The 20237-nt window shown below is 45.5% G+C and overlaps 2 protein-coding genes across 5 annotated transcripts in view; one reads left to right on the forward strand and one right to left on the reverse strand.

Annotated features, from left to right (window-relative positions):
- Positions 1–10114, forward strand: part of Stk32a (serine/threonine kinase 32A) — a 112861-nt gene extending 102747 nt beyond the window's left edge. For all 3 annotated transcript variants that reach the window (XM_013141215.3, XM_003477205.5, XM_063232328.1), the window contains exons 9-13: positions 1721–1837; positions 4119–4244; positions 5830–5958; positions 6589–6653; positions 7038–10114. In XM_013141215.3, the coding sequence (XP_012996669.1) occupies positions 1721–1837; positions 4119–4244; positions 5830–5958; positions 6589–6653; positions 7038–7131 (531 nt within the window). In that variant the 3' untranslated portion in view covers positions 7132–10114. The remainder of the gene's footprint in view (positions 1–1720; positions 1838–4118; positions 4245–5829; positions 5959–6588; positions 6654–7037) is intronic.
- A 3045-nt stretch (positions 10115–13159) lies between these two features.
- The window catches only part of Dpysl3 (dihydropyrimidinase like 3), a 107073-nt gene continuing 99995 nt past the window's right edge, over positions 13160–20237 (reverse strand). For both annotated transcript variants that reach the window (XM_003477319.5, XM_005006978.4), the window contains exons 12-14: positions 19489–19668; positions 17918–18080; positions 13160–16444 (exon numbers count right to left, since the gene is read on the reverse strand). In XM_003477319.5, the coding sequence (XP_003477367.1) occupies positions 16356–16444; positions 17918–18080; positions 19489–19668 (432 nt within the window). In that variant the 3' untranslated portion in view covers positions 13160–16355. The remainder of the gene's footprint in view (positions 16445–17917; positions 18081–19488; positions 19669–20237) is intronic.

The following is a 20237-nucleotide window of genomic DNA, read 5'->3' on the forward strand; positions in this document are numbered from 1 at the left end:
TAGTCATTCAAGTTTATCCAATTATTTTGCTTTTGAGAGGGCAAAGAGACAATAGGTTTAGAAACAGCAGTGAATAAAAAATATAAAATAAAATAATTATGATAAAAATAAGTTATTAAAAATTATTATAAAAGAAAAAATTATTTAAAATTTAATAAAAAATTTTTAAAATTAAATTAAAATTATGATAAAAGAAAAATTGTCACCGGCATAAAGTCCTAGAAGCTCAAATAGGCTAAGCCTGACCCAACTCCTTTTAGTACATGTGGCAAGAGGAATATTGTGAAGTAACCTGTAGTGTCCTGTGGCTAATAAAAATGCACTTTGGTAATAGCCATAAAGCCTCAGCCTGACATTGAGCTGATGGTCCATTTCCCCCACCTCATTACCAAACTATAACACTTGCTGTTAAACCTTACTTAAAAAGAATGACAAGTTTGATCTCATCTTAGGGGTCAGCTCCTGGTACTTTAGGAGTCCATATATAATCAACATTGATTTATCCTGTGTAGCGTTGAGCCTTTCTTCCCGTTACCATTACTGAAGACTCATCCTATTGGTGACTACTCTTATTTATGTCTTCTGCTTTCTACACTTGTGTCACAAACAATGAGAACAACTCTCCTGAATTAGACACTCCATTGAGAACTTCCCTAGCTTTCCCAGCAGTCTCATCACATGACTCATTTTACAGATGTGGTAGCTTCCTTCTTACAGATAAACTGAAGCTCATAAATTGAGTTGCTGAGTTTAACACTCAAATCCTCCTGCCTTTGGAGCTCAACACCTGACTGCATTAACTCTTAATACTTACTTATTCCGAGGAAAATGTAGACCCTTTCTTTCCCCTCCACTTAGCTCATCAGTCAGTCAAACATCTGGAAAGGGCCAGGTAGGTGATGGATGTACGTATTCATATTAAGTTTCCTGTGGCTAATCTAATAGGGGAATATTATTCATTCAATAAAATATCAAAGACATATCAGGTGATAGGTCCTACGGACAAGAAAATGAGTGTTGTATACTTTCTAGCAATATATTGCTTACATTTCACATAAAAACATACCTGTTGTTTAAAGGTCCTATTGATACAGTCTGCCCTCTAATGGACAGCTGTGAAAACATAATTCATTTCCAATTTTTCCACCAAAACTACAGATAAACTTGTCGAATATCTTTTTTAAGTTTCTGCTTCATTGTAAAGTTCTCCACTTCACCTTCCACGGAACCAGGGACTCCTAACATTTGAGACTGACCTTGGTGTTTTTCAGAACCACTTTCTATCTTGAACTTTCTCATTATGTTTCACATAAGAGAAAAGGAGGATGTGGTAAAAATGTGGCTCTCTTTATAACAAACTCATGTAATTTTTAAACTTCAGTTTATTGGGAACTTGCCCAATACTTATGTAAACACTTATATAAGTTACCTTAAAAACAGTTTCAGCCCAGCATCTCAGAGTCTGTCAGTCCACTGAAATGTTTTGTTTCGATCAGTGAAATTATCAAGTGTTAAAAACTATGATATTTCACAAGAAACTCTAGGTTTCTGGCATCTTTTTAAAACTGCAATGTCTGCCATTGTTGACCATATCCACTGTGGTAACAGTATTCCGCTGAATGAGTCATAATTCATTGTTTGGACGTTTAGCTTGGAGACATTTGGGCACCTTTTTCTTTTGCCTTATAAAAATGAAGACTCAATTCTTCTCTCCCTTAAGAGACCATATCACATTCGCTCCAGCACTTCCTGTAAGGAAATTGTGCACATGTTTGAGACCGCTATTGTGACTTACCCTTCTGCCTGGTCACAGGAAATGGTGTCACTCCTTAAAAAGGTAAGAGCGTGCATCAAAAAAAAAGTTATAAAAGGAAGCATGTTTTCTGCTTTAATGATAGAATTTAGTATATATAATATTGGGCCAGTTTTGATCATACCATTTCTAGAGTGTTTGTTACAGCTAACAGCCTTCAAAGAAGTGTCTTAAACCAACCCAAATATACTTGTGTTTCTCAAACTCACCGTCCAAAACGCAATCCTTAATCTCGCTGTATTTCCTGGCTTTCTGGTTTCTCTTTGAAATAATCCCTCTGTCCACCGACTCACGCAGTCCCAAACCAGGGCTCATTCGTCATGTCTGTATCTAAAGTTGTGAAAATTTTATGTTTTAAGTATCTTTCAAGTTTTTCACCTGTCTTCATCTCTGCTAATACCTTGCCAGTTCACCTGTCAGCAAGTTCTCCATGCTTCCTGAGCCGAGTGTCTTCCTGTGGGTTTTAGAAGGAAAAGCAAAATAATTTGCACAATACAAAGTATTCTAACTACCTCTCAAGCCTTATTTTGAATTTTTGTCCCCTTTTGACTACACATAAACTGCTTTGGCTTCCTTTTCTCTATCTCTCTCTCTCTGTCTCTGTCTCTCTCTCTCCCTCTCTTTCTCTCTCATTCTCCTCCCTCATGTCTGCTCTTACCACATGGCCTTTGCATATACTCATGTCTTTATAGAATAGCATCACTCACCCTAGATCCTTTAGCTCTCTTCTCGGAGTTACTACTACTCAATAAGATTCATGGGCTGGTTCTTAATCCATGAATTTACTTCTTAAAAGTCCATATAAATACAGAAATTAAGAGCATTTGGAAACATTCCTAGCAATTTGACAATGCTGTAGTATCTAGTCAGATGGTCAGTGGACTTGCCTCATTGAATAGCTTTGAACTTGTTTAGCTGATACAGAGCTCCAATCATGACTTGTGTATGGTGTGGAGCTGCATGCTAGACATACACAAAAGGACAGTGTGTTTTGTTTGAATGGGTTGGGAAAACAAATAAAAATATCTGGCCTTTCTACGTAGTTTGAGAAGCACAACTTCAGATCTTAGCTCACCACTCCCCTTAGGAGCCTTCGTCTGCTATCAGCTCCCTACAGCTCTTTCCCTTTATAGTTTTTTTCTTGGTTTGAAACAATACCTAGAATTGTTGTGACCCGTGGGTCAGTGCTTATACTATCATAAGCTGCATGAGGGTAGGGACTGTGTCTAACTGTAACATATTGCTCTCAGCATCTAACAGAGCCTGACAAGTAAACTTGGCTAAATATTTGAAAGAATGAGGTCCACAGCTTTTATGAGACTTGTGATGCCTGCGTTGACCAGAGGTCTAAACCAATTGTATTACCAGCTCACTAGTTTATTTTTAATAGTAAATCAAAGTATAAGGAGCCCAAGAGGATGGGCTGAGCTTTCCTGTGTTTGTGGTTGGATTTATTTTTTTAATTTTTTCCCCTTAAGGAGAGAAAGTTGCTCAGGTTGTGGCTGGTAAAGGAAAAAAGCTTTACAGGCTAAATGTTCAAAATCTATGCCCATGGTTTTTGGGGCCCAGTTTACTGTTCTGGGGTAAGGATACTGTCTCTAGTAATGGCAGGGATGAAGGGTGAGGGCTTCCCTCAGCAAATGTTTCTCAGTTCCAACACAAGCTTCATTCACCCCCAAATTACACCTTGATATTCCATGACTGTCCTCTTAAGACCATTCTCAGGTGAGCCTGACATTTCCCGTTTGAGCTGCACCATTGATGGAATGTTGGCTTTGGAGTAGTTATCAAGGAAAAATCTTAAATTCATTAGTAAAAACCGGAACTGTAACTTTAGTAAGTTATGTTATATCTGTGTTGCCTCCAATATATTTTATTTAACGATAAAAAAAGCTAAAATTTTTAGGGAAAACCAGTTTCCCTTGTGAACATGTAAGAACATTTACCTCCTAATACTAGTGAACACTCTATAAAACTCTTTACGTACAGGGCCTCATGTAATCCTGGTTACAGTCTTATGAAACAAGTTACTGTTTCTTTTTTGCAGATTGGTAAATTGAGCTTTAGAGACAAATGTGTCCATAGTTAGTAAGGAGGTCCAGGGATTGAAGACATGTTTGATTCCGTAGGGCAAATTAGTTCCTGTTCCAGTGAGCTATTATGTATGTTATTTGCAGATGAGGCCAAGAGCGGCATTACCTTGAGCCCTTCAATCCTACATGAAAACATTTAAAGGGAGTGTGCATGATTTTTTGCCCCCTGAATTTTGACCTTACTGACCTCACCGTCTGTATTCCACTGACAGCTGCTTGAACCTAATCCAGACCAGCGTTTCTCTCGCTTGAGCGACATTCAGAGCTTCCCGTATATGAGTGACGTGAACTGGAATGCAGTGTTTGAGAAGAGGCTCGTTCCAGGCTTTATCCCTAACGTGAGTCCATCTTGATAAACCTGTGATAATCTCCTTCGGGGCACATTCTCCTGTGTGCTCGATCGCTGCACTGTTTTATTTACACAAGTGTAAAAGAGCCCAAATTCCTACCTTACAGACAAGTATTCCGAGGTCCCCGTGGGGTAAGTTGACCACCAGAAGTCACACAGCCAGCAGATGGCCACGCTAATTTAAGTACAACTGGAGTTGGATCTAAAGATCCTAAAAACATTTTGTGCTGAGTTTTTGTTGGAAAGACGTTCTAGTCTCCCAAATAGTCTTTTCTATGACTATGCTGGTGGAAAACTGTTCTCTAATTCCAAAGATTTAGTCATTTGTGCCTGTGAAAGTCTGTGAGCCAGAGAATTGAAACTATTGAGGGCAGGGTGAGAAATCGATTTTTACCATTCACCCCTCTTCCTTTGCTAGTTTTTATTGTTTGTTTGTTTGCTTGATACTAGAGATTGAACTTAAGGTCTTCACACTAAGCTATATTCCCAGCCAAATGTATAACTTCTATTCTGAGTGAAAACCTTCTCACTAAATTGTCCAGACTGGTCTTGGATTTGTCATGCTCGTCCCTCAGCCTCGTCCCCCAGAGTGCTAGAATTACACGCATGCCCCATCACTGGCCCTTTGCTAGTTTTATCTCTTTGGGCTATAAATTTAAGGACTCATCACCAAAAAATAATGTCCAAGCCGAGGGATATCTTTGTCTCAATGCACATTGCTGGTAAAAGCCGAGGCTAAAGGTCCCTAGTGAGGTTTCTAGTTCCTTCACTCTCAGTCCGGGACTGCAATATGCATTTGGGTTGAGGAATGCATACCTGGGAAGACTAAGGAAGAATAACATCCCCTTCCAGGACTTGAAGAAGCAGTCCAGAGTGTTCTGTGCAGGCCCTGACAAGGTGCTTGCTGTGGGCGCTCCCGAAAAGAGCTAGGCAGCCTTGCTGGAGGGTGAAAATGCAAATATGGGGAAATAGTTTTAAGGGTGGAACAACAAGAAAGCGAGACAGTGTTCTCTCTGGCCATTATGTGGGTGCAGCAGCAGGCAGCTCGTACCCTGGTTGGTGCCTGACACGTGGAGGCCTGGCTAGCCCCGTGGTTGCTCCCAGTCCCAGTTCGTCATTCACATTACCCTGAGATATGCTGGGCCTTGTGGATCTCTGGTGTTACTGTGAATTTGAATTATCTGGGGGCTTCTTAAAGGCCAGTTTCTCAGCTCGTCCTCCTGATTCGAAACCTTGATCTGGGAAGTCTGGTTTGAGACCCAAGAGGCTGAACCAAGACCCAGGTGTCTCGGCTCACATGGTCATTAGAAAAACTATTGAGAAACTCAGTAGCTCAAACTGCAGAAAAATAATTTAGTTTATCTTTCTTCCTCTGCAAGAGCTAATGGGAGGTTTAAAAACAATAAACAAAATGTAAAATCAAAGAATAGGAAAGATCATGCTGGCACGAACTAGAATGGGACTCCATGCTTGTCCCAGACAGCTCTGTTAAGTGTTAGACACAGCATCAGGCTGGGTGTGATCTTAGAATGTCACAGAGATCTGAAGGCTCAGCCCGCCTGTCTTCCTTGCAGAAAGGCAGATTGAATTGCGACCCCACCTTTGAACTGGAAGAAATGATTCTGGAATCCAAACCTCTTCATAAGAAAAAGAAGCGTTTGGCAAAGAAAGAGAAGGAGCTGAGGAAATGTGATTCCTCTCAGGTAACTAAGCCCTGACATGACTCAGGGTCAGAGCGTCTGTCTGGAAGGCACAGGCTGCACCCTGCAGGACGATCATCTCAGCACCCTGCATCTGCCAGGTGGAGGGGGCCCTGTAACTAGGAGGAGGCCACAACAGTGACCAGTAGCCTCATGGGTTCCTCTCTGGTTAGAAACAGCATTCAGGGAGCAGCAGACACAGCCCGGGATCTGGAGGCCTGGGCCTTATTTCCCGCTGTGGTTCCTGCAAACTGTGTGCAAACCGCTTTAGAGCTGCTCCCTGCCAAGTGCTCAGAGAGGGATGGTAGCTGGGGCCGTGCTAAGAGCTCAAAGTGACAGTAATTAACTGCTCTTTGCCACCCACGTCTTCCCAATGGAAGTTCTGAGGCTTTTATACACTCCAGTTTCCAAATTGTTACATCAGACAGATTTACCGGTGCACTTGGCTAAATGGAGAGATTCCTACTCTGCCCCCGCTCCAGGAACTTCATTTAGTTTCCCTTTCAAAAGCTACTTTGCTGTTTATGTGGGCTGTTTGTTGAACAGACGAATCTGTAGGTTATTGACTATTTGAAGATCCTCATTCATCTGTTAATGATTCCTCTATTTTTCCCCGCTGTTCGCCTGGTGAAGATGGATCTTCTTCAAGAACATCTTGAGTCTGTCCAGAAGGAATTTATAATTTTCAACCGAGAAAAGTAAGTGAGTTCTAGGAGACAGTAACACAGAAAATGATTTTTTTTTAGGGATTTAATACATTTGCAGGGATTATTTTTAAACTTTTTTTTACTTTTTACAGTCACACACATGGTGTATATCTATTATGACTTTTTTTGAAAAATTTTATCTTTTTTTTTCTTGTAAGGGACTTAAATTCTTTTTAGTAGATTAATTGGCCTAGGATCAAGTATTTGTCTATGGGAAAGACAGGAGATGGGATACAACATTTACAATCAATGACTTTTTAAGGTTTCCTTGGTTCATATCTGTTTATAAATTACTAAGTATGAGATAATATTTCAAAAAAGCTTAAGGTTTGCATTTCTTTTTCTCAAAGAGTGAAACTCTTCTTTTCTTTTAAGAGTAAAAAGAGATTTGAATAAAAGACAAGCAAATCTAGCCTTGGAACAAACCAAAAACCCACAAGAAGAAGACAGCCAGAATAACAACCTGTAAAGCCCTTCTGGGACATCTCTTGGCACCTCACGCCAGAAACTCCTGATTGTCCACTGCAAGAAGAGCTGGCAGTAGTTCTTGGCACTCCACACCTCATGCTTAGGAATGTGAGGAACATCGTCCGCACGATGCAGCTCCATCCAGTGAAGAGTCCCTGGGCCTGAGCTCCTGGGACCTCGCTTCATCACTGATTGACTCTGTGTGACCTTGAGCAAGTCACTTAATCCTCTTTCTGCTTGGGTTCATTCATCCAGCAGGAAGGGGGTTATATCAGCTGAGTCTACCTTGCCTTTTTTCTGCCACGATTGCTATTCTACATGACCTTTATATTTTAAAAGAAATACCTGGATGTAGATTTATTTTTCCATTCCCTCTGATTGCACTCTGATGAATGGACATTGGAAAGAGTGAGATTCTTCAGAGCCAGAAAACTTCATAAAGAGTTCAAAATTCCAAAGCCCGCTTAGGTAGGAATGAAAGGTTTCATCAGCAAGAAAGGTATAGGGTCAGATGAGAAGGAACATAGGTTAATAGGACCTTCAGGGGGAGCCTGTCCATCTCCGGTCAGGTAGCCTGAGCTTGGTAATGATGAAAAGATTCCTAACACGGAAATCTCCTAATGCCGCAAATCAGGGCAACTTTTTTTTCTGCCTCTTTTAGCAAGCTAGTTGTTAATATTAGCATACCACTTCCCTTCCTCCATTGTGCATGATCATTGAGGGCTGGATGACCCGGGAAGGTTAGCAGAGATTACATCGGGAGAGGATTGGAAAAATATTGTCGTACTGACAGTGTGTTTATTCCGCAGTTCAGGCAAATTGCAAGGATGCCTCAAAGTAAAACGTACACATTACTATTAACTGAGAAATTTTCCAGTGCTACTGGGTGGAATCATAAAGTGAATAGGTTTTGTGGAGGACTGTGTTAACCTTTTAACAAAAGATCATCTAGACCCATCCCTGCCAAGGCAGAGTAGAGTCTCCACCATGGCAGTAAGCAACAGAGAAGACCAGAATGTCGCCCCTTTGAAAAGCTGGACGGGCAGAAATAGACAAGAGAAGAGAGAGACATGGCTGCCCGCAGCTGCAACAGAGGATTTAGAGGGAGGTCACATTGGGGCAACTAATTATGGATGGAAAGCTAGGGTTAAGCTTAATATCAACATTTATAAATTAATAGGCCCAGAATTTCTGGCCCAGTTGTGAAATAATATCTTTAAGAGCAACCGTATTTTTGTTAAAAAAAAAAAAAAATTTTGTCTGTGTGGTTCCTTTTCTCTCAAGTTCCCACATGTTATTTGCCTATGCTATTTTGATTTTTGCCCAAACATTGTAAGCTCAGAGCAATTGGTAGGATTTTTAGAGGACGATGGGTTTACAAGCAGCCATGGAAGGCGGACAGAACTCAGCCTCACACTGGTAACTCCACGAGCATCCAGAGCTGTCAGCATGGCTGCCCATTTCCCTCCTTTGATCTCTATTCAAACCTTGATGTGATGTGGGCTCAGGTCTCCTGCCACTTGGTTCCTCCTCCTGCTGAGACCTCGTGTGCATCCTCAAAGGAGAATTTTTCAGAAATGTTTATCAAGACTCAGTGGGACCAGTCCACTTGCCAGGTTGAAAGCTAAGGGTGTGTGCTGTTTCATGGCTGTACAGTGTAACTTAGGATAGGAGCCCACACAAACGCTGTGGTTTGAATCCCTTGTTCTTATTACCTGTACATGATTTCTATGCCTGAAACACCGTTGTCGATTTTCAGAACCAGGGACTCACCAATGAGAGCACAGTGCTTGGGGATTCCCCGGGCCACTCACATGATGGGCCACAGTGTGATTTAAGAATTGAAAAGCAATGAGTCACGTCTATAGCTCAATGGTAGAGTGTGTACTTAGCACACATCAGGACCTGTGTTTGACTCCTTACACCATGAAAAACAAAGGTGACAAAATAAATAAAGGCACTCACTGGCAGAATAACTAATTCAAAGAACTTGTACATTTTAAAGATGCAATGGAAAAACTTTCCAAAAACAAAAGGCCTCCTAAACCCTTATGCTGATTGTTGTTGAAGGCAGATCTGTTGGTTTTATCTCTTCACTTGGGCTAGAAGTCCATAGTCCACTGAATGGAACATGTCTCATCTGGATTCCTGATAATGCTCAGAGCTGAGAATTTTAAAAAACAGGATGATAAGGGCAGTTCTATTTTGTGGCGCTCCTGGAATCCTTTCTCCTAACAGCTTCCTCCCTTATCTGCATAGAGCATCTGAAAAGCCTGACAAAGCTTTGAAGGTCAGAGCATCCTGATTACAACACTCTGGCACTGCAGCAGAACCTCACCTTTGGTGCATCCAGTGACCTCAGAAGATTAGGAGGGGCCAAGCCCCAAGACCCCATTGGGGGTGCCAACACCATGGAGGGACATGTTGTGCTAATGGGTAACACATGGCAGCGTGGTTTGGGCTGAGGTCACTGCCAGGTTAGGAATAAACTTCAAGCAACACCCAGTACTACTTAAATCAATTACTGGAATCTGATTAGTCGTTAGGCTTCATGTAATAAGAGACTTTTACCCAGAAATGACATTTTCTGTCATTATAGCATTCCTAGATTGAATGCATGAGTAAATAACTAGCAAGAGTGTATTGGTGCAGCTGTGAGTGGACAGTGTTGCTGATGAGTGATGCAAAGGCTAACGCACTTCAAAAGCTGAATGAAAAGGCACGAGAAGCATTGAGTTTCAGTACCCAGCTGTCCCTGTACTGTCTACACAAAATCCTGTTACCCACTTCTGTCCGCCCGGGTTTCCTGTGTATTACAAGCTCAGTGTGTCTGTATGTTAAAATCCCAGACTTCACTTTTCTATGCTGTTGTCAACTGGCAGCTTCCCAGGCAGCCCTTGAATGAGAAGTGTTCTTCCGTTGAGCTGTAGCCTACATACAATGTAAGTGTGCCTGTGTGTATTAAATGTCTTGTGCACCATCAAGCCATCGGCCTTTGTCACCCGTGTGCGTCTGTACCATGTGTTTCCCCTAGAGGTGCTGTGGAGGGTGCCCAGTCATCTGTTGTTACTTCATAACCTGCTGTGAATGGCCCTCAGCAGAGATAAGGAGGTGTTAGAAGGGGTATTCAGGAAGCGTGAATGCAGGACCTACCTACCCACCTGTATAAAAACCACGACCCTTCACCCTTTGGGTGAGTTCACACTTCGGGGAACTCAGCCCGAGACCCCACTTTGTGCCTGTCACTGTGACCTCCAGTTCATGTGTAGACCACGAGCCTCTTTTCTCAGCAGCCCACCCCTTAGGATCCTGTCCTGTTTCATACATCATAGCACAGATGTTCTAAGGCCCATAATCTGGGATGGGTGGAGAATAGAAAACTTGTAACTCTTGCTGATAGCAGCAGCTTCTGCCTCAGGAGAAAAAAGGAGCTTTCAGCTAACAGCTCAGGCCTGCAACAGCTAGCAAACCATGGTCTCCTCAGCCTGCTTACTTCAGGCTCTTGGGATTCTTATGGGCCTTGAAGTGCTGCATACTGAGTACTCAGCTGTTTAGGTCCTCTAAGTGACCTGCTGTGTTGGTCGCAGAGGCCAGCTGAGTGAAGTGCAGGGTCTAGAACTCTTTAGATTCTGAAGAGGCCCAGCCTTAAAGATGAGGACGTTAAAAAAAATATGGTGAATCTAAAATTTACTTTTGAAAAAATTTATTACAGCAAGACACATCACCGTTAATTCTCTTCACAACATTCTATCTTCAAATACTCACCTTAAGCAATTCTAGAAGTCTCCTTTTAGAGTGTCTGTTGTGCTTTTCCTCCCTGCCCTGAGGTCCTGAATTTGTTCACACCATTTACTTTTCATGATCATTGGTACTCAGGAGAAGAGGCCAAAGTTGCACAGTGCTCCGTCAGAGCAGTGAATGAAGACACAATATTATTTTTGGGAGCCTTTACCTGCTGTATTTTCCATCATGCCCTCAGACACTGGTGAAAAAGAACTTACCTGCTTCAGAAGGTGGCTACAATGATCAGACACATTTATCCAAACTGAGGGAGATATTCTGCAGGGGACTGATGACGTGCCTTTTACTATACTAAAGTTTTTAAAGTATAGTTTGGTAACACCTCACATGGGATTCATTTCTGCAGGCTGTTCTGGTGCTTCTGCTTCCCATTTCCTGGCCGTGGTTGCTGCCCACTTCGTGACCGGTTGGTGTTAGAGCTGATTTAGAAGGTTCTTTGGAGCCAGAGAACCCTTGTTCATATTCATTCCCCACTGCTCAGAAGGGACTCAGCCACTCATCTCCAGTCTACAGAGGTGTAACAGTCAGTTGGTGTGTTTTTCACATTTACAGCTATCGCTTCATCCCTTTGCATCCTAAGTTCATTGTAAGTGCTGACTGCTCCCTTCAAGCCCCTTTGAGTCCTCAGGGGAGCTACATTCCCTGCCCTGACTCAGAAGAGGTGTTCCACCAGTTCAATGCTTAAGCCATGAGGTGATGCACCAAAGCGTATTAAAAATGTAACCTTGAACCTCAACTGTAAAACAATTCTTCATGTGCCCAGGCCAGCAGTTACCTGGTTTCCGAGTTTGTTAAAAGGTACCCTCACTGTACCAAAGACACTGTTCTCCCAAGCCAAGAGGCCTCACTACATGTAAGAACACTGAATTAGAATTGGCTTCTCCCAGGCTCGCTTTCCTTTCCGGCCTGCCCCAGCCCGTGCATGAACCTGTGGGGCATAATCATGCCTGGCAGTCCTGAGAATGGTGCAGCGGCTCTGCCTCTGCCTTCCCAGCATCCACCCTCTGCCTTAGTTACTTTATTTTCTCTGTGGAATCACAGACTCCGTGAAGTGCACAGCTCAGGTGGCCCCAGCCCAAGGACTGGGCCTGTGACTTGGTACAGCCAGCTCAGTGTGGTCAATGGCCTGTGACCGTTCATGGTGTACACATGACTCAGCACAGGCAGGGTCCATCTCTGGATGAAGCTAAGGCTAAAGATACGTAAGCAGGTGAAATGGAAACCTAGAGATGCCAATGATGGCTTTGCTTCCAAGTGGAAAGGGCTTTAATGACAAGGAAGCACCTGCTGGTGGCCAGCAGCGCTGAGCAGGACAGCAGCACGTTTCTGACACCAGGGCTCAGCACTCCCACCTAGGAGGCTACTGTCTGCCCAGACTCATCTGTGAGCTTCTCAGTTGGACTAGATTTTAAAATTCTTCCCAAACCTCCACCCTCATCCCCATGCAGGTAGTCTAATCTTTCCAGTGCAGACTGACCTGTACAAGTTAGTACTGGATTCAGCGGTGCTGTCCCACAGCGATTTAGTATAACTGGTTTGATGGGATGTGAAAAGATGACGTGGGGTAGAAGGGTTCAAAACCCTGGACTGGACTTGTATGTTGTTACTGTTTTGTCATGTGGAGCATCCAACCCAGGCCATGCCTGTGCTGGACCAGTGTACGGCCACTGAGCACCCCAACTCTTTCTTTATTTAGGGTTTCTCAGAGCCCTTAGTCTGCTGATGAGCACCTCAGAGGAGCAGGCACAGCAAGCAACTGTTTTTAACATTCAATTGACTCCCTGAGAAAAGATTGTTAAAGAATATACTGCAGCATGCATTTAGTTGGAGTTTTCTTGCCCAACTCTAGGCTTTTAAAAAGGAGAAAAACATGTTAGCCAAGCAAACTGACAGCAAAGCTTTAAGAGATGACCAAAGAAAAATCTTTTAGGTTCTCTCCTGGACTTGATTAGAATTACCACAAATGGTCAGGCCTTCGACACTGATACTAAATTTGATGGTTTACAGGAAAATCCTAATCATTCCCCAGTGTTTCAATAATGGTTATCAGTCTCTGTGGTCTCAACTAATAACTCAGCCTCAGTCAAAACACAGAAACCACAAGACACTGGTCACTCTTCAGGTGGCCACTGTCCCCAGACGTGCCCCTCCCACTAACTTTGTCTTCCGTGCAATTTTGACAAGGTGAGATGGCGCATCACACACAGAAGACTGGAGAGCAGCGTTGATAATTTTACAGTTATTTTAATAACCAGGTTTACATGAACAGTCACTTGATGAATTTGTCTTTAATCTCAGCTAACTCAATACACGGTTTTCTTCACGGTTCAAACCTGACAGCTCTTGTGTCCTGAGCTGCCGCACAGCTAGCACAGATCACAGGGAGGGTTACTGTCTGTCCACACCCACCAGACACGGAACGGAACACCCACACAGCACTTCTCAAAGGGGGGACTCACGAGGATGCCAGCTGCCCAGACAGCCCCAGTACAGCCAGGACTCACTCTGGGCTGGTCCACGGGAGGGTTCTGGGAGACTCGTGGCAGGAACTGAAGTTGGGAGGTGTCCGCCCTGTTGGAAGGGGCGTTGCGAGGTGAGGAGCTCGGAGCCCAGGCTCCGGCTTTAGGTTTGGAAGATGAGAAAGACTTTCTGGGTACAGCCATGGAGAACAATGCCACAGTGAGTGGACTTGGAAACGAAACGCAATTGCAGCATGACTATAACCCTTCTTGTTTTTGGACATAAAAGAAATCGCTAGTTAGAAGTTCCATACATAAACTGTGAAGTACCCATCCACCCTGGGGGCCCTCACCAAAGCATTCCGGTGGGATGAGAAGGAGAGGAAGCCAGGAAGGGAGTGGCGAGGTCATCCTCAGAGGAGGGGCCAGGCCAGGAGGCAGACAGGAAACACCAGCTCAGGAGACAGGAGACCCATTATTACCCTGCCACCGGGGTGAGAGGCCAGCAGGCCTGGAAAGAGGGGGCCAGGTTATTTCTTACCCTCTATGCCCTTTGCATAGGGCTGTTCAGTGGGTCTGTGGAACAGATCAGTTCTGAGTACACATTTTAACTTAATGTGATACTCAGCATATGCATTAAAGTAAGGGGGAGAGTCCTAGGAATCCTGAAGACTCTCTACCCCCGAACGTTTAATGGAGAGTGAAGGAAGGGTGGCTTCCTAAGATGGCACGCTGAGGTTATCGTGAGAGCATGGAAAGCTCACACAGAACAGAAAAGTTTTGGTTGAATGCTGCATTTCGGAAGCCCCAAGTGCACTGCCGATGTCCAATCGGCCCATAGAAAACTTACCTTCTGGGCAGTGAGAACCCTGGGAGCAGGAAGGGTGACTGAGTCAGGCTCCTGCCCACAGAGCAAATTGTGCAGAAGGCCCTGCCCATGCTAGGGTTTACTCACATGTCTCTTCCTCCATCTGGTGGACATGACTGGTACTGCTACCTTTCTGAAGCCTAGCCTGGCTACTGAGGTATATGATTTCAATCCAGCACACTCCCTTTGCCTGTAACAGTCATTTTGAGATCCTTGGTAGGCTCTCAAATATTTGAACCATGAATTAAAGCTGATTTTTTCCCCTTGAACTAAGGTTTTCTTTAAAATAAAAGCACCATGAGAGCCTTAAAACAGCAAGGTTTCCTATTAGGAGGTGAAAGTGTTTTCATTAGAACAGAAAGCTGCTTGCGATGGGAAACACTTTTTCCTGGCTATTTCTAAATTCTTTGTAGCTAAATGATCACTTTTATCTCATCTTCAGTTTATTAAAACCTGCAGTGAGGGCTGGGATACAGCTCAGTGGCAGAGGGTTTGTCTAGTATATGGGAGGCCTTGGGTTTAACCCCCAGCACCACAAAGAAAACAACAAAAACAACTGTGGTCAGAGACAGCGGTTTCTTCTAAGCACTTAAAAGGTGCATGAGGCCTGCTCTTCTCTTCAAAGTACTTAGTACACAGGGTGTTACCAGCTGGATTCCCTGGGGCACAGAAGGCTGACCAACCCCAGGATTAAGGTATTCCTCCTGTGTAAGGGAGGGGGTATCTCAGGTCTGCTCTCCACACTGTGGCTCGCTCACAGAATCTGCTCCAAAACTGAGTTTTCAGAGGTGGCCTGATAAGGAAATGGACACAGCTCTGGCTGACAAGGGTGACGCAAACTCCCCGCAAATTCCCTTCACACACCCCGTATCATGTCACTGCAACTCAGTCGGAGATTTTGGTACCAAAACAAAGGTTGTCCCATGTATTTACCAATGCAAAAAGAAAGAGATGGCTTACAACTGAGGAACTGAATCAGGCTTGCAGAATGTGCTCTCTCTCATTAAGACTAACTTTCCCACATCCCTGCTTGATTCCCATGGAAGCTGAGACTACCTATAATTTAAGGAACTAAAATATAGACTGCTTTGATTAAAGAGTCCTATGCAGTCACTGATGTGCTTGGATCTCAGGAGGTCAGGAGAACCCCACACCCACCACTGGTCACAGAGGCCCTGCACTGTGCCCCTCTGCCCCAGCAGCTGGTCAGAGGACGGTGCATCTTGGCTTCTGCTCTCCACCCAAGAGCCTGAGCTGCGTCCTCAGTCGTTGCCTTTTAAGAGCGCCTCAGAGGCAGGGAGGACAGAGGGAGAGGTGCATGGTTTGCTCCTCCCTATCCCACCTTCCCCACCCAGGAATGGGGAGGGCTGGAAAGCAACACCAAGAAAAAGGCCCAAACAAACACCAGCATAACCAAGCGGGTGGAAGAAATGATTGGGTTTTTGGTGTTTTAATAAATGTTCAAAGAAACAAAATCTACTCGGTACTGGGACGGGATGTGACAAATCCAGAACCCAAAGTCGAGCCCACCTTCTCTGCAGACTCTAGGAGACCACAGTAAGTGACCGCTGCCCTAGCGGCCCCTCCGTGGACATAAACGTACATCATCAACACGATACACAACACCCTTTCTGCTCACCCCGCCCACCCACCTCCCTCCTACACACCCGACCCTGTCCCCTCGGTGCCCTCCACCTCGCTCTGGGCTCCCGCCACCCACTCACCCCCAAAACCTGCGTCCCTCGTTCATTTCCCTGACCTCCCAGCTTTGTCTGTCCCCTTGTCGTAAGATGCAGCACTACACACGCTCTCAACACTATAATATAGCAGACTCTTTTACCTTAGTGGCCTGTCTGGTTGCATGCATGTAAATGGGGGAAAGGGTCCAAAAAAATCAAGGCTATGCATAAACAGAAAACAAAGCAATATTTGTAAAGCTAAGCAAGCGAGCTTAACATGGAGAAACATAAGGCTTGAGGCTTATTGATTCTTTAGATCGCAACCATTTGGACTTGCTTTCCTTCTTAAATATCGGTGTACCATTTTGGCTTCAGAAAAATCTCTTCTTGCTTCTTCCCCGCTTTGGAGAGAGGCTGCTTAACTCAGGGATGTGATATTCGAGCGGCCTCCAGGGGGCGCCACGATGCGCTTGCTGGCTGAACGGACTCCCTCATCCACTTGGGTGCCTGCAAGTAGAAATCCCCAGGAGGAGGGAAGAGAAAACGAAAAGGAAAGGAAAGGAGAGTGGTATGAGCAAAACAAGCTGATTAATTTTAAGATACTATGTGCCTTCCTGCTGCATCATCCCCGAGAAACTGACACCAAGTCTTGGATTTTTCGTATTCGTTCTCTGCTTCTTGAAGGAAAGACTAAACTCTTATCAAAGCTTCATCTGCATGGTCACAACGGGAAGGAAAGTATTGGTAAGGATGCAAAACACAGCTCCTTTCAGAACGGTGGTGGCAATGTTTCAAGAGCTCAGCCATCATCTCCTGCAACTCTCAGCACCATGGCTGGTGAAGGGCTGCTGCCCCTGCTCCTGCTGCTGCTGTGGAGGGCAGGGCTGGAGTTCAGGGAGGCAGGGGCACCTGCTTAAGGCCTCCCAGCCGGAAGTGGCTTCTCAAAAGGAAGCAATGTGCTCTTGGGTCCATTCAGAATGCAGCCTTTAGAAGCCAGGGTGCAGTGCAAACATTAAACATTGAAACACTTACTAAAGCTGCTCACAATCAGAGCCAAGCGTGGTGGCACACACTTGTTATCCCAGCACTTAAGGGGCTAAGGCAAGAGGATCATTGCAATCATTGCAAGTTCGAGACCAGCCTGGGCTACAAAGTGAGCTCAAGGCCAGCCTCAACTGCATAGGAAGACCCTGCCTCAAAAAGACAAAAAAAACAAAAACAAAAACAAAAACTACTCGCAATCAGCAGGATGAGACCTCTGTAAAGTTACCCCAACGCCTTGAACATGCTGTTTTCCCACGCTTCTTATCTCTTTTTCTCTTGTTTTTTCTTATTCCTATTCCATTCCCTATATGCTGTGATTTTTTTGCCTTAAATATAACTCTTATTGTTTCTCTCATATTTAAATTGTTCATGATACAAATCTATCACTCTCCCGTTTGAAGACACCTCGTTATAGAGCAATTACATTTCATTTATTTCAGAGCATTCTTGAATAAATAAACTTCAGGACTAAGCCATACTGAATGTTCAATCAATGGAAGCTGCTGTTAGCATCATTACTAGTATGGAGGAGAGAAGATAATAAAAGTCCCTAGCTAGAAGAAGCTAACAATTTGTGCATAAGAATAACAGGAGCATTTCTTTAACTGGTACAAGTTTAAAACTACACACAATATGCATTATAAAGAAGAAAATCACTATTGATTCAGAGTGAAAACCAGCTCCCTTGCCCTGCCCCCTGGTCTCTATGTAGTGGCTGTCATCCTTTGGCCTTGGTCTCTAACCTGGATGTGGCTTGTTTGACCCTCTGACCAGGACCCCTTGCCGACCCGGCAAACCACCCGTAACCTCCCTTAAAGATGATGCCAATCCTGGGCTGCAAAACACGTTCCAGCAGACTTCAGAGGATCACTCCCTATCCCCAGGGCGCTGGCCCCCTCTCGCTTTCCTCTGCCTTGACCAGCCTGTCCCACTCACCTGACAGGCTGAAGCCCGACTGGTGGAGATTCCTCACAGGTGGGTTGGGTCGGGTGGGCGAGCCCCGGGTAGAGCCCGCAGGGGTGCCCCCTTTGGGGGTGGTGGTCAGGTCAAAGACGGGCCCATCATACATGCCCCTCGGGACGGCATGCAGGTCTGCCATCTGCATGAGATGCAGAGAAATGGCATGTCAACCCTCCTTCATTCAACAGTTTAGAGCCTACTTGTGTGGACAGAGAAGCAGGGGAACGATAATGACAAAAGTCCCTCAAGGAAGGCACAAACAGAAGGCACAATACAGATGTCACAGTTAGATTAGGAGGGACATGGGCCACAGGCCCTCTCTAAACTGATGAGATGCCAGCTACAGCACCAAAGGACTCTGTTACAGGCTGGGGCTTCAGGCAGAGCCAGGGTTGGGAGCCACGGAGGAGTGGGAGGAAGGGGAGCGGAGCTAACAGAGCACACAGTGAGTGCTGTGAGTGCTGGCCTGCGTGAGGAGAGGCAGGGGAGGACGGCAGGGGAGCCGAGGTCACATGTGCGGGCTGGCAGGGTAGAGTTGCATGAGGTCTCCACCCTCCCACTCTATGCCTAGACCAACACAGGCAGGCACTGGAAGGAGACTGCTGACTTCCGGCTGTGGCCGTAAACCTGACCAGGGCTGAGGAGGTCAGGCCATGGAGCGCATGCTCAGCGCTGAGCACCATGGACACGGGAAACGCAGTGGCCCCCCCAAGGGGCCTTCCAGGCCACCAGACAGCCACGGCAAGACCACCCGAGGCCAAAGCACGACCAACACCCAGCTTCCAACACATGTGACCACTGGCCAATGCTCATGACGGCTCAGGCCAGGCCACCGTGGAGCTCTGGGGCGTCCTGCAGTCGCAGCGTCATCCTACACTCCTGAGAGCAGCTCATGAATAACTTCCTCACACCGACATCTTTAGATCATCCCATTTCTTTTGTTCTGGAGTCTAAGCCACAGGCATGGAAAGAAGGGGCAGCTCTAGGGAGCTGAGCTCCATTCCCAGCTCTCAGGATGACACCAGCATGTGATCTGGTCTGGCCCCTGATTACAGGAAGGGCACTCGGAGATGAGGGAGGGAGATCTGCCAGGAAACTGCTGAGCCTCAACCTCAAATGAATTTGGGTTATTCCACATGCGTGCGTGCGTGCGTGCATGCGTGCGTGTGTGTGTGTACAGTTGGGGCCATCAATAAGACTTTGAATCATACTAGCTAGACATTGTAAGGGTGAGCCCTGAGGAACTGCCTGGTCAGGTTAGGACAGGGATCTGGGGGCATTTCAAGAGCTTTTCATTACTTTTATGAAAACTAAAACAGGTTATTACATAATTTTAAATATAAAATGTAAGGAAGTTATTTGGAAAATTGCTTATTTTCAAGTTTCCCTTTCACGGCACATTAAGTGCATACTGGCTCTTCAGGATGAGCGTACTGCCGGGCCTCTCTGTGAGAGTTTGGGGAGACAGGCCTCAGGCCTTGGGGTCACTCTGCCTGAGCCTGCCCAGGAAACCAGCCCCTCCCCTCTGGGCCCCAGCTGCCACTCACCCTCCTCCTGGCCTTGATGCGTTTGTAGACGTAGTCGGAGAACGGGCTGCAGGGGATGAAGCGGCCAGCACCCTGGGTCACGTGCAGGTTGCCGTCTTCCAGCATGATCTTGCCCTGGCAGATGACCACCAGGGGGGCCCCACGCAGCTCCATGCCTTCAAAAATGTTATATTCTGCAGCCTAGAGGGGTGACAAGGCAATGGCAAGGAAGGGGTGTTGGGAGAGGAGAAAAACAGGGATCACATTCTGTGTTTGCAAACCTGCTCTCCCTGTCTCTAGAAATCAGGTAGGCAAGAAAAATTCACATAGTGAACCTGTGTGTCCAGTGTCCAGAAGGGATGAGGGGGCTGACACTCGCTGAGAAAGTCTGGCCTTCTGGCGAGGAAAAGCACCCAGTGTTTATCACAGTATGCAAGCGGAAGTCCATTTCCACAGCTCTAGTGCTCACAGCGAAGCTGGTAACACAGTCTTGTGTTGAGTGTTACACAGAGGGGACTCTGCAGCCACTGGGTGCCCACTAGCTCAAAATCACATAGTGAGATATGGCACAGTGTGCAAGCGAAGGACACACCCCCAAAATCGGGGTCTCTCTCTGACTCCTCCCCTGATTCAACTGCAGAGGGGCTGAAAACATCACCTGGGAGCCAGACGTGCAGGGTAAGTACTGCCCTGACCACTGACCAGCTGCCTCGACGACTTAATCCCCCCCTTCCATCTCCTTTCCTGTAAAAAACCGGTGAGAGCAGCTC

The sequence above is a fragment of the Cavia porcellus genome, unplaced genomic scaffold (assembly GCF_034190915.1).
Source record: "Cavia porcellus strain 051 isolate PalLab524CR breed Dunkin Hartley unplaced genomic scaffold, mCavPor4.1 scaffold_21, whole genome shotgun sequence".
In the NCBI taxonomy this organism is placed as follows: Eukaryota; Metazoa; Chordata; class Mammalia; order Rodentia; family Caviidae; genus Cavia; species Cavia porcellus.